The sequence below is a fragment of the Osmerus eperlanus genome, chromosome 8 (assembly GCF_963692335.1).
Source record: "Osmerus eperlanus chromosome 8, fOsmEpe2.1, whole genome shotgun sequence".
Lineage (NCBI taxonomy): Eukaryota > Metazoa > Chordata > Actinopteri > Osmeriformes > Osmeridae > Osmerus > Osmerus eperlanus.
This window is the reverse complement of record NC_085025.1, coordinates 8,418,389-8,435,645: the sequence shown is the minus strand read 5'-3', so window position 1 is coordinate 8,435,645 and position 17,257 is coordinate 8,418,389. Positions and strand designations below refer to the sequence as shown.

At 41.3% G+C, this 17,257-nt stretch overlaps 2 protein-coding genes and 1 long non-coding RNA gene across 6 annotated transcripts; 2 read left to right on the top strand and 1 right to left on the bottom strand.

Annotated features, from left to right (window-relative positions):
- The first annotated feature begins 4,374 nt into the window (after positions 1–4,374).
- Positions 4,375–7,307, top strand: LOC134025483 (uncharacterized). The gene is made up of 2 exons (XR_009931027.1): positions 4,375–5,377; positions 6,764–7,307. It is a non-coding gene; the product is annotated as an uncharacterized LOC134025483 (long non-coding RNA).
- An 850-nt stretch (positions 7,308–8,157) lies between these two features.
- Positions 8,158–13,903, top strand: eif2b4 (eukaryotic translation initiation factor 2B, subunit 4 delta). Of its 4 annotated transcripts, none has more exons than XM_062467048.1 (14): positions 8,158–8,258; positions 8,851–8,888; positions 8,993–9,173; positions 9,501–9,755; positions 9,908–9,990; positions 10,325–10,366; positions 11,162–11,253; positions 11,445–11,559; positions 11,864–11,940; positions 12,143–12,245; positions 12,452–12,579; positions 12,866–13,043; positions 13,268–13,448; positions 13,598–13,903. In XM_062467048.1, exons 1-14 carry the CDS (start codon positions 8,216–8,218, stop codon positions 13,795–13,797), a joined length of 1,716 nt encoding a protein of 571 aa, XP_062323032.1. In that variant the 5' UTR covers positions 8,158–8,215; the 3' UTR covers positions 13,798–13,903. The 4 variants fall into 4 exon arrangements, with proteins under 4 accessions (XP_062323032.1, XP_062323037.1, XP_062323033.1 ...); XM_062467049.1 differs by having other exon boundaries at positions 8,247–8,296; XM_062467052.1 differs by lacking the exon at positions 8,158–8,258 and adding an exon at positions 8,372–8,477.
- Positions 13,904–15,111: 1,208 nt separating this feature from the next.
- On the bottom strand, positions 15,112–17,140 carry atraid (all-trans retinoic acid-induced differentiation factor). The gene is made up of 7 exons (XM_062467054.1): positions 16,791–17,140; positions 16,491–16,624; positions 16,247–16,315; positions 16,079–16,150; positions 15,857–15,978; positions 15,667–15,767; positions 15,112–15,453 (listed from the first exon to the last, which is right to left on the bottom strand). Exons 1-7 carry the CDS (start codon positions 16,878–16,880, stop codon positions 15,349–15,351), a joined length of 693 nt encoding a protein of 230 aa, XP_062323038.1. The 5' UTR covers positions 16,881–17,140; the 3' UTR covers positions 15,112–15,348.
- Between the last annotated feature and the right edge of the window lie 117 nt (positions 17,141–17,257).

The window sequence follows — 17,257 nt, the reverse complement described above, 5'->3', positions numbered from 1 at the left end:
ATGATAAAGCTATTTGATAAGGAGTCAAATATAATTATTTGGATGATAACACTGTATGATAAAATAACATTTCTGTCTCAATATGTAAAATTATACCTCATTTTCTCATGTATGTATCTCACTGTGGAAGAGACCACATGAGACAAGCTGTACGATATCTTCAGTAGTGACAAACTTCTATAAATACACATATCAACACAACGTTGAGTGATGGAAAGTAAACCGCATGATAAACATGAGACGGCAACTCAACAGTCTTCTCAACAACTCTTGCCAGATATTAGTCTGAGAATATGAACATAAAAAGTGTTTCTATAAAAAGTATGTCTTAGCGTATGGTTTTGAAAAAACTAACAGTGAAACTGTATCATTGTACTGATCAGTTTCAGTTCATGTTATATTTCATGATCTCTGAGAATTTCTAACTTTTGACACCACTGTTCCCGGCCACCCGCAAAGCATCATGGTCCAGCACGTTAAGTCTCTCTGCCACCCACTCACATGAAGGCCAGCTGACTATTACAACAGGGTTACCACTTACAGGGGACACATGTCCCATTGTAACACCCCTGGGTCTTTCATGTGCTGGATGTTGTAGGGGGACGAAAAAGGCTCCTAGGTCAGAAGTGCATTTCCTGTCATAACCCCATTTGGTCTTCAGTTTAGTGAATATAAGGACGTGACACCTTGATAATGAGTAGACAGAACGAGGGATGCACTTATACTATACATACGCAATTCTGTTGACAGGTTGAATCAGATGTTTCGTTTTTTTTTGTGATTAGATGCACTTCGTGGGATGTATTTTGGAGTGGAAATATTTGGAGGAATGGCCTGTCATTTACCGGTCTGTTTCAGTATTCATGGCTTGTTTTCATCAACAACCCCTTTGTTCTGTGATTCATTTGGGGAACATCGCCTTCACCTCTCCTTGGCAAGATTCTCACCTGTTCTCCCTTTTAGCCTAAATGCTGTGACCTTTGTCCTTTCCGCTCCATTGCCTCACCATGCGAGACCGGGCTTCCAGCAACAGCTGTGTCAACCTCAGCCCCGTGGCAACTGGCATGCCCAGTGAAGGATATAGCTAGCAGCTAGCCACAGCTCACAATGAGTCAGGAGCATGGCAAAAAGCCACTTAATGGCTCTTCTGCTTTTATGAATGCTACTTATGCTTCACTCTACCCTCCTTCATTATATATGTCTAATGAAAGTTTTACAACAATTGGCAGTGATAGGGGCAGACATGCTAACATAACTGATTTATATCCTTTTCAGCTTAGCATTAGCATACGATTAACTAACATTAGCATTATTCTCTGACAAATTTGCATGACAGCAAGCTAAATAAATCTGCTATTCTTCTGCAGTGGAATATTTGTAACCATCCCATTTCAGGTCTTTTTTAACTCGTCAAATTATAAACCAACAGTTTGGTTAATTATGATAGGTTAATGTTTTTTAGGGCTCAGTTTAACATACTATAATCTGGTAGAAAAATATTTGTGCTTGCATTGCTGTCACACACTTAACTATAAAGTCACTTCCTGTGAGAAGAGGTGCCATGGTAAAACAAGAAAGTTATTTGACCCTTACTATCACATGATCATTCTCAGCCAAACTAACTACAACTCACATCCTAATTGGCAAGATTTTTGTGGTAAAGTAGACGGGGACAGGGTGTGACAATATCATCTTTACCCACACACCCTCCCAAATGGAATTTCCTCCCAGAAATAGGTACCCAGGTTTGGGCTAAGCTGTTAGGTTGTTCCATCCTGAGGGAAACTATCCAATTTGAAGTAGAGGAGAATCTGCTTTGGTGTCAGCTGACAGTGTATTTTTACCAGGGGAATCTGTGTCCTCCACTGTTGGGGAAACGGGTAAGCTTAGCCTGAGTTATCTTAGCTTATTCATGCTGTCCCAAGGGAATATATGTCTTTCTGAGAGAACTAGTTGTGACCTACCCCCACAGTGGGACTTTGGCTGGTAGGGCAAGGCTGTCTGACAGAGGGGAACAAAGTGATTATGGGACTTGGGCTGAGGCATGTGTACATGGGATATAAATAACTCCACTGACCCAATTTGGAGTTGACACGCCACTCAAACTCTGATCAACCACCCAATCTTATTTTGGGGGTCTAATTATTCTCCAGGCTCTCTGTTTTTGAGAAACAAGAATTTAGAATAAATCAAATCAATGAGTTTTACAGGAATTGTGGCAAGATAGTCTTCACTTTGTATGTACTGCCATGTGGCCTACACTGTAGAAACATCTATACAGTAAGACCATGTTGATAAATCCCAGTAAATACCCTATCCATACACAGTTAGGGAACAAGTCCCCCCAAAATTGACACTTTAGTAAGAACTTGTATTGGCAATCACTGGCACCGTTGGCCAGCCATCCATGTTAGGATGTAACTGAAGTCAGCTGCTGCAGTAGTAAGAACAGCAGGATTATCGTGACTGTCTTGGCCATTGTGTCCGGTTTAAATGACCAAGGACTCAATTGGTGACAAAAAGACATTCAATATCGTTCTCTATATCTGCCACATAGCCAGCATAACTGGAAATGTTGCATTTGTGTCCGTGTCGGCTTCTAGCCATGGGGAATATCGAACAACTGTCAAATTTAGTCGACATCCTGGCGGATGACAAGAGGGACATAGCTACAAAGATGAGATGTTCTATTTGTAGATTGCAAATGCCATTAAAATAGCATCCGCGTTTGGTTTCATTATAAGCCCCTGCTCAGAGCCATAGCTTTCTGTGAATGAGCCCCCCTCCTCCCCTCCCCCTCCAGTTCCAATGGCACCCCCACCCTAGGTCTGATTTTAGAACACAGGTGTTGACCTTAGTGGAGCTACTTGTGCTTGCTGCAGAGGAAAATGGATCTGTGGGCCAAGCTCCCCTGAAGCTGAAACTGACAATCCTTATGGGTAATCATCTCCTGGGCTAGAGAGAAGCTGAACACATGGACATGTATGGGAATAGGGGAAGAGAAAGGCTTGATTAGGATGTTTGAGATGACTTGTCTCACTTGCTACCGATGCACCAAATCTGTCAAGTCTGACTCATACCTTCACATCAAGGAATTATGCTTTTAGATCCGGTGACCAACACTATCCATAGAAAGTTGTATGTAAAAAAATGTTCTGTCTTTGTTGTTCCATTTCCTCGCAATACATAATAATACCAGCTACATATAATTTTCCTGTACTGCGCATGGACACCTATTTATAGTATACAAAGTACAGTTGAGTAGAGTGGAGTAGAGTAGTGCTTTAATGATCCCCAGGAGGAAATTGTAGCCAGCCAACAGTTGACAGCCACGTAAAAGGGCAAAGTGCAAAAAACATAACAATATTCAAATCCAGTCTACATTTAATACAAAAATCACTCCAAATCCACAATAAATAATGTGAAATAGTCACCTTCTTGGGGGTTGTTTGGCATACTGTAGTGGCCAATCTTGGATTTACTGCATGGTTTATGAACTCATGAGAACACCCACAAGGCATGCTTCACACTCCTTCCATGTCTGACCTCACAGGCACCAAGGTTCACATTTAAAAGTGTATTGGATGTTGGAATGTAACCAAACCACATCCACGGTGAGAGAGGGCTTTCAAAGGTGTCAGTATGTTTCTCTGTCAGTGTTATAGTGCACTTATAATAATAATAATGTATAATCATTTCATAATGTAAGTAAGGAACATTTTAAGAAAGACTGTTATTTGTACTTATGATGCATTTTCAGAAGCTGTTGAATGCGTTTAGATTTCTTCTTTTTTTCAATCGTGCCAAATTCGATTTTGTGTGTTTCATGTGTTTATGTCATTCCATATGCACAGTTACAGAATACATAAAAAGTTGTCTTAACATGTTGAATACACACTAGAGCAGCAGTGTAATATCAGAATGCACAAAGCAACATGATACATATAACATTCACTTGAACAGAATATGCCAGCTTGCCCAAACCCATGTAATACTGAATTTTATCCACATAGGACTACAAAATCCACAGAGGCCCCGAAACCCAACCTTTTATTCAGCTGTGACAGCGACTGTTGCTCGAACTGTACCCAACCAATAAAAAACTCTCAAGAGCAGTTGTTTCCTTGTCCATGTGGTACTATTTTTTTCCTCCAAAAAGGAGCCATTGACATTCAACGTTAAAGAGTGGGTTAGAGAGGTGGGGGCAGATGGAGGGAAGGGTGTTGGGATGGAGACCGGGTAGTTGGGGGGGGTTGGAACCAACGTTGGGGGTGTAGGGTATCTCGAGCCCAGAGCAAACAGCTGAGAGGTGTGATTTCACAGGCTGGCTCCCCCCTGTCAGGAGGCTGATTGGGCAGAGCAGGAGGTGCAGGAGAGGCCCAGGCTTCTAAAGGACACCAACAGGTGGGAGGCCTCCGTAGAGGGGGGCGCGTCCGTTGGATAGATAAGACAGGGCGGCGAGGCCTAATCTGGACACAATCCACCGGCTCGACATGGAGGAGGATGGTACATCGGAGAGAAAGAAGAGAGGAAAGGTTCAGAAACTACTGAGGGAAGGTTGAGGCAATAGAAATGGATGACAGCGGTTGGCTGTGTAGCATGAGGGAGAAGATGAGGGAGTAGTTGAGTGAGGGAAGTTAGCAGACAGGAGTGAAGTTAGAGTGTCTTCAGGTTTTTACCTCAGTTTTATTTAGTATAGGCACTCTTACAGAGATATGTACTGTGTTCGTATTGAGTGTATTTTTCTTCACAGCTTCACAGCTTTTTAGGTTTTCTTTGTTGTTGTGAATACTCTCTGTTTGACATTGATTTGGTTTCCTTCCAGTATACATTTGGGCTACCACTGGCACTAGGTCTTTAATTCAGACATCTGTTAAAGTATATCTGTTCCATGGGATTCTATCCAGTATTGTTGTATCTTGGCTTCTGGTGATCTAATCCCTTGATGTGTACTGTGTTTTGTGGGAGCAGGCGTTAGAAGAGTTGTTGGATCTGTCTCTGGTTTACGAGGGATACAACCCTCTCTGTCAGGACAGTACAGGAGGTAACACCTCTTACAGGTGAGGCCCAGTGTTGGGGGGTTCCTTTGGGGAGAACTCTGAGGCTAATTTGGGAACTCAAAGGTGTTCTTCCTACCTTTGAATTAAATCTTTGATCTTCACGTAACCAAGTGTGCTTGTTGAAGTTTCGTAGAAGTGGTGTTTTTTCTCTGTGGAATTTGTGCAGGGAGTGACAAATGTGAACGATGACAGTTTAGGACTCATTTTAAAATAGAGCAAGTCAGGAAGAGGTTGGAATGATGTTCAGGCTTACTCTATAACTCCAGTCAGTGTGTGGAGATGATTCCAGGGACACTCACAACGGAATCACAACTAAGGTATGGAAACCAATTTGAATTCACTTAAGATTTCTAAAATGTATTAAAGTGTCAAATGTGTGTGGTTATTGAATAGTTATGAAACATGGTACTCTCGAAAAAAATTCACAATGGGTATTTTTATCATGTTGGTTGTTGGGTTAAAAATGACTTGGCATGACATGGTGTGCAAGGTTGAGAACATTTCCTGGATACTGACCTTTATCTGGTAGTGGCCAATCACTGACTAACCCCTGAAAGTTATTTGGGCACATGGACATCTAAAGTTACTGTGAGGAACAGTTGGTCATCCAATATGACAGCATTATCCATCAAACTAACAAACCCTTATAGAGCTACTGCTGCTTAGAAAAAGATAACGTATCACGACAAACTGATAATGCAATTCAACTGTGATAGAAAACCTTTTAAGCTTTTAAATTCAGTTTTGTACTGTAATTTGTAACACAAAAGTTAATCTGAAAATGTTGCATTCTGACAGTATCATGATGCAGCCTTTTGGTCTTTCCCTGTCCAACTCCTTCACAGTTAACCATTGTGGAACTGGTTTGTGGCTCCATTCACAGGGGCTATGAAAGGGTGCTTTGTCCCCACCAGCAGTGAATCCAGTTGTTGCCCCTTGTGAAGACATGCTTCCTTATATCCCCATATGAATACGCTAGTTATGGAATGTAAGGAAGTGTGTGGTTTCAAGGGGATTTGAGCGCCAAACTGGGAAGGGGATTTTTTGTGTTATATTTTAAATGAGGGACAATTTAAGTGATTTCATTAAATGAAAGTAACAGTGTTCAACTCAGGTGGCAAACTTGTTTTCATAATTTTTAATATTCGTAGTTTTTAAGAATATTAAAAAGAATAGAAAATTTGAGAATTTGTGTTTTTTTGCTAAGGGGGTTTGTGTGTGTATTTCTCTGTGTGTGTTCTATTTTGTGTGTTGATGTGTGCAGGTTAATTTTTGTATGTGTGGCCCAAGGCCAACAGGTGAAAATGTTGTCCTTCACAGTGTCTCCTTTCCCCTTGGCACGTGTGCAGCTAGAACACTAGGGCCATGATAGGCAGAGTGAAGCCCCCCCCCCCCCCCCCTCCACAAACCCCCATAGAAATCCTGCCCTACTGCTGACAGTCAGGGAAGATTGACAGGCCACAGCTGCCTCCCGTTATGGTAGTGGAGGGCTTTTAAAATGAGGGAACAGGAGAGGGAGAAAGGTGGGATAGGAGATTGGCACATCTTTGGTATATGTGTGGGTGGCCTTTGTGGATTCATCACAATTTGCCAAGTAACAACTTTGTACACAGTATTATACATCCTGTGCTTCTTACAGGTGGTAACTGATTTTCAGGTCATGTTTGTTCTCACAGTTTTGTTTTTCTCTTTCTTCTAAATAGGTAGGCTAAGAGAAACAAGAGGACGTGATGTCATGTCTGACCAATGATGACTCTACACACAACTACCTTTATGTCTCTCTTTCTTTGTCTATTTCTCTCTCTCTCTCTGTCTGTCTCTGTTTCTCACTCAGTTCATCCCTTTCTTTTACTATTCTATCTACTACTCAACGGCTTCTCTCTACCTTTTTCTTTCTTTCTTTCTTTCTCTCTCTTCTTTTTCTCTCTTTCTCGTACTCCCTCTCGTCCTGAAGCAACACGTCTTGCTGTCGCTGGTCAAATGGAACCAAGTCAGGTGTTTCTGTGAGGTTTGGTCCCCTTCAACCAGCTACTGCGTCGTGATTTCAGTCAGCAGCCATTGGAGGGAACGAAAGAGTGCCGTAGCTCTGTCTCTGCATGCTGGTGTGACATAATTCCTGTTATTGTCTTTTCAAATATTTCTGTTATAATTTTTATGTTGTACCTGTAAAATAAAGAATGATTGACTTGTTGGATGTTTTGAATTAGCTTAAATTTGTCTCTGAATAAAATAATCAAATCATGAAAATGTCTCTTCATATTGTGTGTGAACACAATTACATACAGTAATAACAAATGCTTTGAACAATACCAGCTGAAAAGGAACCTTTTGTTAAATTTAAGTCATCCTATAGCAACATTTAGCGTCTGATAGCGTCTACTAAATGAATACAATTTTTTAAATGAACACATAAACCGTAGTTTATTTAACATCAATGCAGTTGATTATAGTTTGCAGCTGACTTATTGTGTTTTTAACTGAAATTGAGTATATTTCACAATGAACACACAGCATGTGGTGTTTAGTCACAAGGCCTTCATGCGCAGTGAACTAGGAGAGCAGGACAGTACACACATTTTGGCGTTTCAGTGAACACTAAATAGGCCTATGACTTCTTAAAATAACATCTGGATATGTATCTATCTCTTAGGGACCCATTAAATAGAGTTCTGTAGAGGTCCTGGGTTAAGGGATGGGGCTTACATAACATGTGTATTTGTATCATGACTAGATTTGGAGTCATTGTCACTATAGTTAAGTTTGTATTCTATTCATTGCTCCGGTTGGCCCATAGTCCTAACTCATGGAATACGTTGTGATAAAACGATAAGTGTGCCAGCCAAGAAAACAAAATCATGAGATAATTATGGTAGCCTAACAGTACATGAAGCAAATAGATTGAGTAGCATGTACCATAGATTAGAAAAAAATATGAGGAGTGATGCTTTGGAGGTTGGTTCGTGACTGTCACTAAGATTTGGAGGACCAATTTTCTTCAAATTGCCATACCATATGACCATATTTGCATAATATGGTGTATCTAGCACCATTTTATACAAAGTTTGAACTTGGTGTCATAAGGACATAAGGAATTTAAATTTTTACCGCAAGAGGGCAGTCTACAATTTTTCTAGTGGTGTTAGTGACAGCTCCCGATGAGCCAAGCTACCGTAAACATGGCTGACACGGGAGAAGCAGGTGAGACTGGAAAGGCATGACTGCCAAGAGAAACATAAGTAAAAGTGGAATTGCCCTGTAACGCATATCGCAGAGTAACGTATTCCAGTCAGTCGTTTTTTCTGTCTGTTTGGTGACGCTGGATTTGCTTTGGTCTTTCTTGATGGAAGTGAGCTAAAAAGCTCGCTAGCATCACTGGTTAGCTTACCTAGCTAACTGAACAGACATAAGTGATGTTGGGTACCGTATGGCCTCACTTTCATGTTTTTGATGAATGTTGCATCATGTACTCGGTTTATTGGCCAAATAAACTCTTAGGTGTTTCAATTACTCATGGCTTCTCTGATGTTTGCATCACCGAAAGACGATTATGTCCTTATAGAATCAGTAGGTTTCTTGATCCAATATTTGACTAGTTAGCTTGTTTCAAGCTAACGAGCTAGTTTCATACTGCAGGCTAGCTAGCTAGCTAACTAGAGTGCAATGTCAGATGGATAATATTCTCATGCCTACATTGACGATTCATTTACAGTCACACGAATGAAATACCGTCAGATAGACAACTAACAGAATTGCTGTTCGTTAAGTCACCAGTGTGCCTTTTCACCCTCAGTTGCAGATGGACTTGCAGGTGACATTACACGTGCAAAGGTATTTTCTTTACTAGAATTGTCATATTTTTTCACCTGGTTCAAATACAATGAGTTTAACGTTACTGTTAACTGTTTAACCTGTTGTGGATCACTAACCCAAAGGTTGAAGGAAAGGAGTTGACCAAAGAGGAAAAACAAAGACTGAGGAAGGAGAAGAAACAGCAGAAGAAACAGAAAGATAAAAAGGGTGAGAACGATGAAAAGGCCCCGTCGGAAAGAGATAAAGAAAAGCCTGTCACCCCATCCTCGACACCACTGTCTATGAAACCTCCAACTCAAAAAGGTAATAGGGAGGTGCCATGCTAAATTGTTCCATTGTTTACTTTCAGATAGCTGAGCAATATTACGTATTTATCAACATGGCTATAGTTTGGCTTGGTTAGTGTAATGGAGACCCCTTACACAATTTAAATGGGTAACTTGACAAGAAACACGCTATGATGTTTTCATCTTATAGATATATCTATATCTCTGAGATATATTTGGAAATATTCACGTTTTAGGTTTAATGTGGTAAAGAGAACAACTGTACTTTTCCTTGTTAGCCTTATTCATTTATCTACAAATAGCTTCTCATTGGTCTTGGCACCTGTCTGTCTTCTACCCTCAGCTCCCTCAGCAGTGCCTGCACCTTCAACTGCATCTCTCCCCATCCCCATCCCCATGCCTGCCTCTGAAGCTCCTGGCCCTAGCCCCAGCCCCACCTCTGCAGACAAGCCTGTTAAGAGTAAAGCTGAACTAAAGGCAGAGAGGCGTGCGCGGCAAGAGGCCGACCGGGCATCCAAACAGGGCAAGAAGGGCGGAGAGCCCGGCCCACAGGCCTCTTCCAGCAAACCCAAGGCTCCCCCAAATGAACTCCAGCCAGGTATGAGTTAGTCACAACGTATTCAGTAAGCCTACCACTCTGAAGCATTTGGCTTCAGAGAAAAGACTAATACTGGCATTGTTGACGGAATGACAACTGAACACAATTTGTTTGCTTCACTTAGTAGAAACCTTTTGATCTGTTACCAACAGTGGTGAAACGACTTCCAGAACATGTCCAAGTAGATGACCCTGCAGTGGTGAAAAAACTTGCCAAGAAGTTGGAAAGACAACAGGTTGGGCGCCCGTTTATTGTTTTTGTATTATCTTCACCATTGATTTAATTTATTGCCGTTGTAAGATCAGTCATGCAATTTGTCCCACTAACGTGTTGACTAGTGTCTTAAATAATGTTAACTGTGTCCCAAAGAAACCTGGGTCAAAAACATTGAAAAGAGTGAACATCTTAATCATCACAGGTCTGAAAATAAGCATTATAGAGGAATGAAGTAATCCAATCGCACTAACGTTATCTCAACTGAGCTAACAGTACCTCAGTGTCACCTCGTCATCCTAACCTCACTTCTGTCATTCTCTCTCTGTATGTGCTTTGCCTCATGTTTCTTTCAGACTGAAGGCCAGGGCACTGCTAAAAAGAGATCTGGCGTCAAGGTCTGCCTTCCACCCCCACTTTGTGTTCTGGTTTTAATTGTCAATCTCGTTTTGATCTCGGGGGATTTCATCTCCCAGCGTTAGAAAGGCTGTACAGGATAATGAGAAGGTGGGAGAAAGAAGGAGAAAGAGAGAGAAAGAAATGGAAAATGCCAAAGGAGGTATAAAGTGGAAGAAAATGGAAGATGGAAAGATAAGTGGGAGAGTGAGAAGAAATAAATACAGACAGAAATAAGGAGAAATATAATATTAATATATAACTCAACTATATATACAGCTTTATATAGTTGATGTACAGTACATGAATCAGTGTTTCAGTGGTTAAGAGTCTCCTGCTGATTTGTGGTGCTCTGTGCTCCTCCAGGGTCATGTTGTGATTGTAGCACAGATGTCTGTACTGGATGTCCGATTGCTGTTGTATGTCTTAGCACCAGGCACTAGATTCTCAGTGAGCTACAAGGGTACCAAACCTGCAGTTGAAAGGAACATTTAACAAAACAAAGTTTCAATAATGGTTCCTAACTCAGCCTGAAATTGAAATTAATCTCTAATCACACAATTACTTAAAAAAAATCTTATTTTTCATGTTTACATATTTTCCTGAAGTTTATTAAGTGCCCTTTTAGCTGTGTGATCTGTGCCTGCTGCTGTGTCTAAACTGTTTCTTGATTGTCTCAAGGCTGCCTCGGTAAGACCGTCCCTTCACCTCATTGTCCTCGGTCTCTCTGACCTCATGCCTTCCTCCAGGGGGTTTCCCACAGTATAAGAGTGACAGCTAAGATCTGTTCTTTACAGATCCCGCTCAGGTCCGACTACGGGTACAAAGTCAGCCTCTTCTCTCACCTTCATCAGTACAGCAAGAAAGCACCTCTCACACAGCAGATCAGGTAGTTGCCTTGGACACCGTTGCATGTGTTCAGAAGTGTCTGCATTCTTCAAATACAGAGAAATTAACCTTAAAGCAGTACACTGTTAAGCTATTATTACATCAAGGGTCCAATTAGGCCTCATTATCCACACCCCAACAATGGACTGAAAGCTTTGGTGTTTCGGTGATTGTTGGTTGTGTCTGTGGCAGCATCCCCTCCACAGTGATCCACCCCTCGGTTGTGCGGTTGGGTCTGCAGTACTCCCAGGGCATCGTGGCAGGATCCAACGCTCGCTCGGTGGCTCTTCTCCATGCCTTCAAACAGGTACAGACCACAGCAGGCCGGCTCCAATAGGCATGTTTGAGGTGACTTATTTAATATCTGTAGCTAAACAGGAAATGGACTTATAGATCAACACGTATGGGGGTTCCCTTCCTACCTCTTTAATATTTGTTTTACTCACCTTAACCTCTTTGGGTTTAACAGTTTAATGAACCACCCACCTGAACTCAATGCTAAATGGTTTCTAAATGGGCATTTTTTCACATTTTCTTTAGCCTTTTCATGGGTGAATATATTGTATTTTATACACTTTGTCTTACAAGAACTGCAACTCACATCCACACAGGTCATAAGGGACTACAATACCCCTCCCAATGAGGAGCTGTCGAGGGACTTGGTGAACAAGCTGAAGCCCTATATCAGGTACATGGGCCCATGTATAGAAGCATCCATCTGACCCCTCCATCTGATCCCATTTGTAGTCTAAATCAATGTTGGGGTTGTGATTACCCTAGGTTTCGTGACACTTCTGCATCTAATGAATTATTGATGAATCAATGATCTGTAAAATAATCTTATTTTACAGCTGAAAATAAAATGTATTAACATTTTTTTTTTTTTGCAGTTTTCTTAATCAGTGTCGCCCTCTATCAGCAAGTATGGGAAATGCGATCAAATACATCAAGAAGGAGATCTCCAATATACCCAGTCAGTGCAAAGAGGAGGAGGTGAGGATGTGAACTAAGAGTCTTTTGAGGTTGGATCATTTCTTGCATGGGTGAACAGGAAGGACAAGCGGTCTGTTTCCAGCTGTACAGGGGATCAACTTCCTGTACTGGAAGGATTGGGAATCCCATATTTCCCATATGCTGAGGCTCCTCTCCCTTTCATTCTGTCTGTCTTTAGTTTTTTCTTTCTCTCCTCTCCCCAACAGGCCAAGAATAAGCTGCAGACTTGTATAGACAGTTATATCAATGAGAAGATCACCCTGGCAGCCGAAGCCATATACGAATATGCCATAGAGAAGATCAGTGACGGAGATGTCATTCTAGTATATGGATGGTGAGAAAATAATGCGTCCAATTGTTGTCCATAAGCCTTCACTGCGTTGTGACATGTTAGCACAACAAACACTGGATTGATTTAGCCATTTTGTGTTGTTTTCATTAACCTTTGTGTACACAGGGAATCCTTTTAAGAGGAACATCTCTCAGATAAACATTGTATTACCTAAATCAAACCAAAAAACTACATTTTCGATGTTGTTGTGGCTTCCAGCCAACTGTCACTTGAGGCCAACTCAAATATGGATACCAAACTGATTACCTGAGTCCCCCCTCCTCCCCAGTTCATCCTTGGTCAACCACATCCTATGTGAGGCCTCTGAGAAGAGCAGGAAGTTCCGAGTGATCGTGGTGGACAGCAGACCTCGTCTGGAGGGCAGGGAGGCTCTGAGGAGACTGGTCCAGAGAGGCATCCGCTGCACCTATGTTCTCATCTCAGCCCTCTCCTACATCCTACCCGAGGTGAGCTCACGAACTACAGTGCCCCCCTACAGCACCAGGGGTTAAATCTTTTAATCTTCTTATTTATCTTTAAAAGCCTCACATGCTGAAAACACATTATCGTTTGTAGGAAACCTTGAGTCCTGAGGGGACTCCTCTCAGTGGTCTCTCTATTTCTCACCTAGTTTTTCACCTTTCTCTCTCTCTCCCTTATTTTATACATCCATTTCTCTCTCCCATCTCAGGTATCTAAAGTGTTCTTGGGCGCCCACGCACTGCTGGCCAATGGCTACGTGATGTCCCGGGTGGGGACATCTCAGGTGGCACTGGTGGCCAAGGCCTTCAATGTGCCTGTGCTGGTGTGCTGCGAGACCTACAAGTTCTGCGAGAGGGTCCAGACGGACTCGTTTGTGTCCAACGAGCTAGGTATTGAGATGGGACACAAACACCTACGTCTTCTGCATTGCGGACAATAATGAGAGAACACAACAGGGCCAACTTGTTTAAGTACGTGCTCAGTTGTTTGTCCTCCTGATCCAACTTCAGTTGACCGTCAAATCTATTTTTGTTGGCAGGCGACCCTGATGACCTGATGGTGACCCGGAAAGGGAAGACGCAGCTGGAGCACTGGCAGGAAGTGCCCTCGCTGGGCCTGCTAAACTTGGTCTATGATGTCACGCCTCCGGACTTTGTGGACCTGGTGATCACAGAGCTGGGCATGATACCCTGCACCTCTGTCCCCGTGGTCCTGCGGGTCAAAAACGTGGATCAGTGAGACGGTCGAATTGGTCTCAATCCCTGCGTCCCATTAGCAGCAACACCAACACTGTGCTTTTGGCATTCAATAAATGTATATCTGAACATGGCACATGCTTTTTAAATGGAGTCCTGTGTGTTCCTTCGTAGTTGGAAGGTGGAGAAAGGGAGTATGTGGTTGTATTGTGGTTAATTTGTATGAAAATTTGGCGTTATGCCCAGGATGAGGTCATATTCATGTAGACTTTAAAAGGTTCTTTTTTTTATACATCTCTGTCTTTGTAGGCTGAGCCAGTATTCGTGGCCTCAGGATAGTGATACTACACCCAAGACTGCCTTTTATTCAAGATGGTTCTAACATTTGTCAATTCAATCAGCATACATGTCTGTCAATAAGTCCTTACTATGATCAACTAATCAATAGTTTGGCTTCATCCTGACTTTACAGGATAAAGGTCACCCTTATAGTTTCTAAAACTAAGCAGTCTCCATTGTTCCTCACAGATCACAAAAATCCCATTATTAACCCATGAACCATCTCTTCCTATCTCAGCCTGAACGTAATTTACTCTGTCAGCTGTTTCACAAAAAACTGCTCAAACAGTCTGTTCATCTGTCAGCTTTTAAAACCCTTATCTCAGCTATATTATTCAAATCCTGACCTCCTGTAAGTTGCAACTGTTGGTCTCAGGTCATCTCTTATCAATAGACACAAGCCTCTCAGAATGAGCCACATAATTTGACATACAACATAAGATTCCATATCAACTGAGCAATGTTAGATTTTGACATGAATAGACAAAAAGAAATGGAAATAAGAACATGGTCTTAAAATATCAATGTCCATCTTTAGTTTCTCTAATAAATGTTTAATTCAAGATTAAATACAAACCTTTAAACAGTAGCACATTTTAACAGCTTAATGTGCGCAGAACAGAAGTAATTTAAGCAAATTTATTTTTATTTTTTTAACTTAACACCAAACTGTAGACCTAAATTCTAGCTTTTGATATGTTCTGATAAAATACTGTACCCCTGAAAATGCATGGTTTTAATTGTTTCAGGAGCATTAATGCTACAACAAAAGTACATGCAAAGTGCATCACATGCATCAGTCATGAATCTCTGGTGTCTTTATTTATTTTTTATTATAAACTTTATTTTACAGGATTGACTCCACTGGCATCAGCTGCCGTTCTTCTGTGGAACAAAGCTCTTATTTTCATGCAACTCTTTTAGTGATTAAATCTACATGTCATGAAACAACCATGTCAAGTTTCTGAACTCTGGGTTGCCCAAAGAGTCAGAATGTAGAATTGGCACTTTTATGGTAGAGTAACAATCATTCACACAACATTTTAAATCAATATACATGTCAGTTAAAAACCTTTTGCAAAAAACCTTTAGCTGCCTTTCAAAGACAAAACAGTCATTAAAATTTTAACTGAGATCAACTCAGTCAGCTATGTCAGTATTTTATGTCAGTATGTTTTTTTTTGTCCAGCATCCCTCGACTGAATTATCAAAAAGCCCCGGGACAAGGCCCTACACTAGGGTCTCAGGTTCAAACTCAGACTGATTTAGCCTTGCGTCTCTGGGTCACCCACAGCAGGATGGAGACCCCAACAGTGGAGGCCGCCAGAGGCCCAAACACCAGGACGAGAGGGAACTCTCCCTGTTCATAACACAAACAAAACATAACATTACTTTCAACAAACTCAATGGATGATTTTTTATTACATGCACAAATGGAAATGGGTGACATTATCATCAAACAAATAACACAATCAAACATGTCAGTGTGTTCTCAGTAATATGTTGGGGCTATGCTTTCTAGGACTCGTGGATCATGAAGATTCTTGACACTGGATGTCTTGAGTTTACTGACCTCTCTCAGACACTTGTATCCATGGAAGTTGTGTACACAGCTGCACTCAAAGAGACCAGGGCCATAAGGAGCACAGAGGGAGTTCTCTGGGCAATTTAAAGCTGTAGATGTTCGGAATTAATACAAGACTATAACACTGCAACTACAACATAACACTTGTAACACTTGTAATAGACTAAAATAGACTTACACATCTGTCCAGTCTGGTTACAAAAGTTCTTCTGACCTTCACAAAGACAACTGTCACCTTTGACTTCCACTTTCTCCCAGGATGCATTCCCACCTGGACATCCAAGATTTGCAGGCAGATTGCTGTGAGAACCCAGATACATATATATATATATACACAAAAACGTTAGCAGGAAAGGAAGATACTTTGAACCATTCAGATTACACAGCTCATTGTACTTACATGTAATTTAACTGAATAAATCCTTGAAACACTGAATCACTCAAGTTGAAAATAGGGTTGAGTGACAGATCTCTGCGAGGCCACAAAGGAGAGAAAGTGAAAGTTACAAGTGAAAAAGTATAAAAACAGAAAGTACATAATACATAACATAAGAAAACGGTCTCATACATCATTATAGCAGTAGATGCTTCTTGAAGGTCATCCACATGTTTCAAATTACAGTTTGAAAGATCCAATCTGAAAAACGGATTGATGACAGGGAAAATGAAACATGAAAACATGGCATGATGACGCCAAGTTTCAGTGAAACCTCAGGAAAAACACTAATCAACAACTGACTTTACAATCATGTGAGTATTACATTCAGCGATCTAAATAGTGCAAATGACTACAAATATTACAGCAATTATACCCAATGACGTTGGCAGCTTCGCTTGTGTTGTCATTTCGCAAACAGCAACGGCCGTCGACCAGACCCTCGACTGAAGTGCAATACAGTCCCAATGCGGTGGCATTCTGCAGTGTCCCGTTACAGCGCTTGCATAGCTAGTATAATAAAGTTGTTTTGAGGAACTGTCCAAACCACATCAGTAAAATCCGAGTGTCTTCTGTGCGGTACTCTTTGCAGTAGTACTCTAGTAGGCTACAAAACTAAGCTAGCACCCGCGAATACAGTACATGACCCATAGTTTAATTTGCAAGTTACACTTACCTGCAGGTCAGTGTGTTGGCAGCTTGCATATAAACATAAATGTATGATTAATATGAGTACTGCTCTATAATGCCAATACCTAGTTGTCATTTTCAGCTACGATCGTCATCATCACACCCGTTTAAAGTATGTGTTTGGGCTTCGTTCCATATATGGTTGCACTGTCCCACGTGTCCTTGGTTTATTTCTTTGGGCATTTATCACTGATCTGATGGGACTGAATTAATCCGGTACACTTTAATTACATCTTTAATCTCGACTGGGTACAAGAAAAATATTCCTGAATGTTTTTACAACAACTACTACTCTTGAGATCACTGATTAGGAACATAGGAAACGACCATAAGACGGCAGGAAACAACACGGGTGCGTTTGAACGCTCCCAAAACAAAAGCTTCAGTGGCTTTACCTTTGCGCAGCAATTTTGCAGGAACACAGACTGTCGCATTATGGTTAACCCTTGTGTT

Bases quoted from the DNA above. Each gene is read 5' to 3' on its own strand.
- eif2b4 (XM_062467048.1), top strand. From the start codon at position 8,216: ATGAGCCAAGCTACCGTAAACATGGCTGACACGGGAGAAGCAG. The intron at 10,367-11,161 runs GTCTGCCTTCCA...TGTTCTTTACAG, and splicing joins AAAAGAGATCTGGCGTCAAG to ATCCCGCTCAGGTCCGACTA. The intron at 11,254-11,444 runs GTAGTTGCCTTG...TGTCTGTGGCAG, and splicing joins CCTCTCACACAGCAGATCAG to CATCCCCTCCACAGTGATCC.
- atraid (XM_062467054.1), bottom strand. From the start codon at position 16,880: ATGACAACTAGGTATTGGCATTATAGAGCAGTACTCATATTAATCATA. The intron at 15,768-15,856 runs GTAAGTCTATTT...GAACATCTACAG, and splicing joins TAACCAGACTGGACAGATGT to CTTTAAATTGCCCAGAGAAC. The intron at 15,454-15,666 runs GTCAGTAAACTC...TGTTATGAACAG, and splicing joins GATACAAGTGTCTGAGAGAG to GGAGAGTTCCCTCTCGTCCT.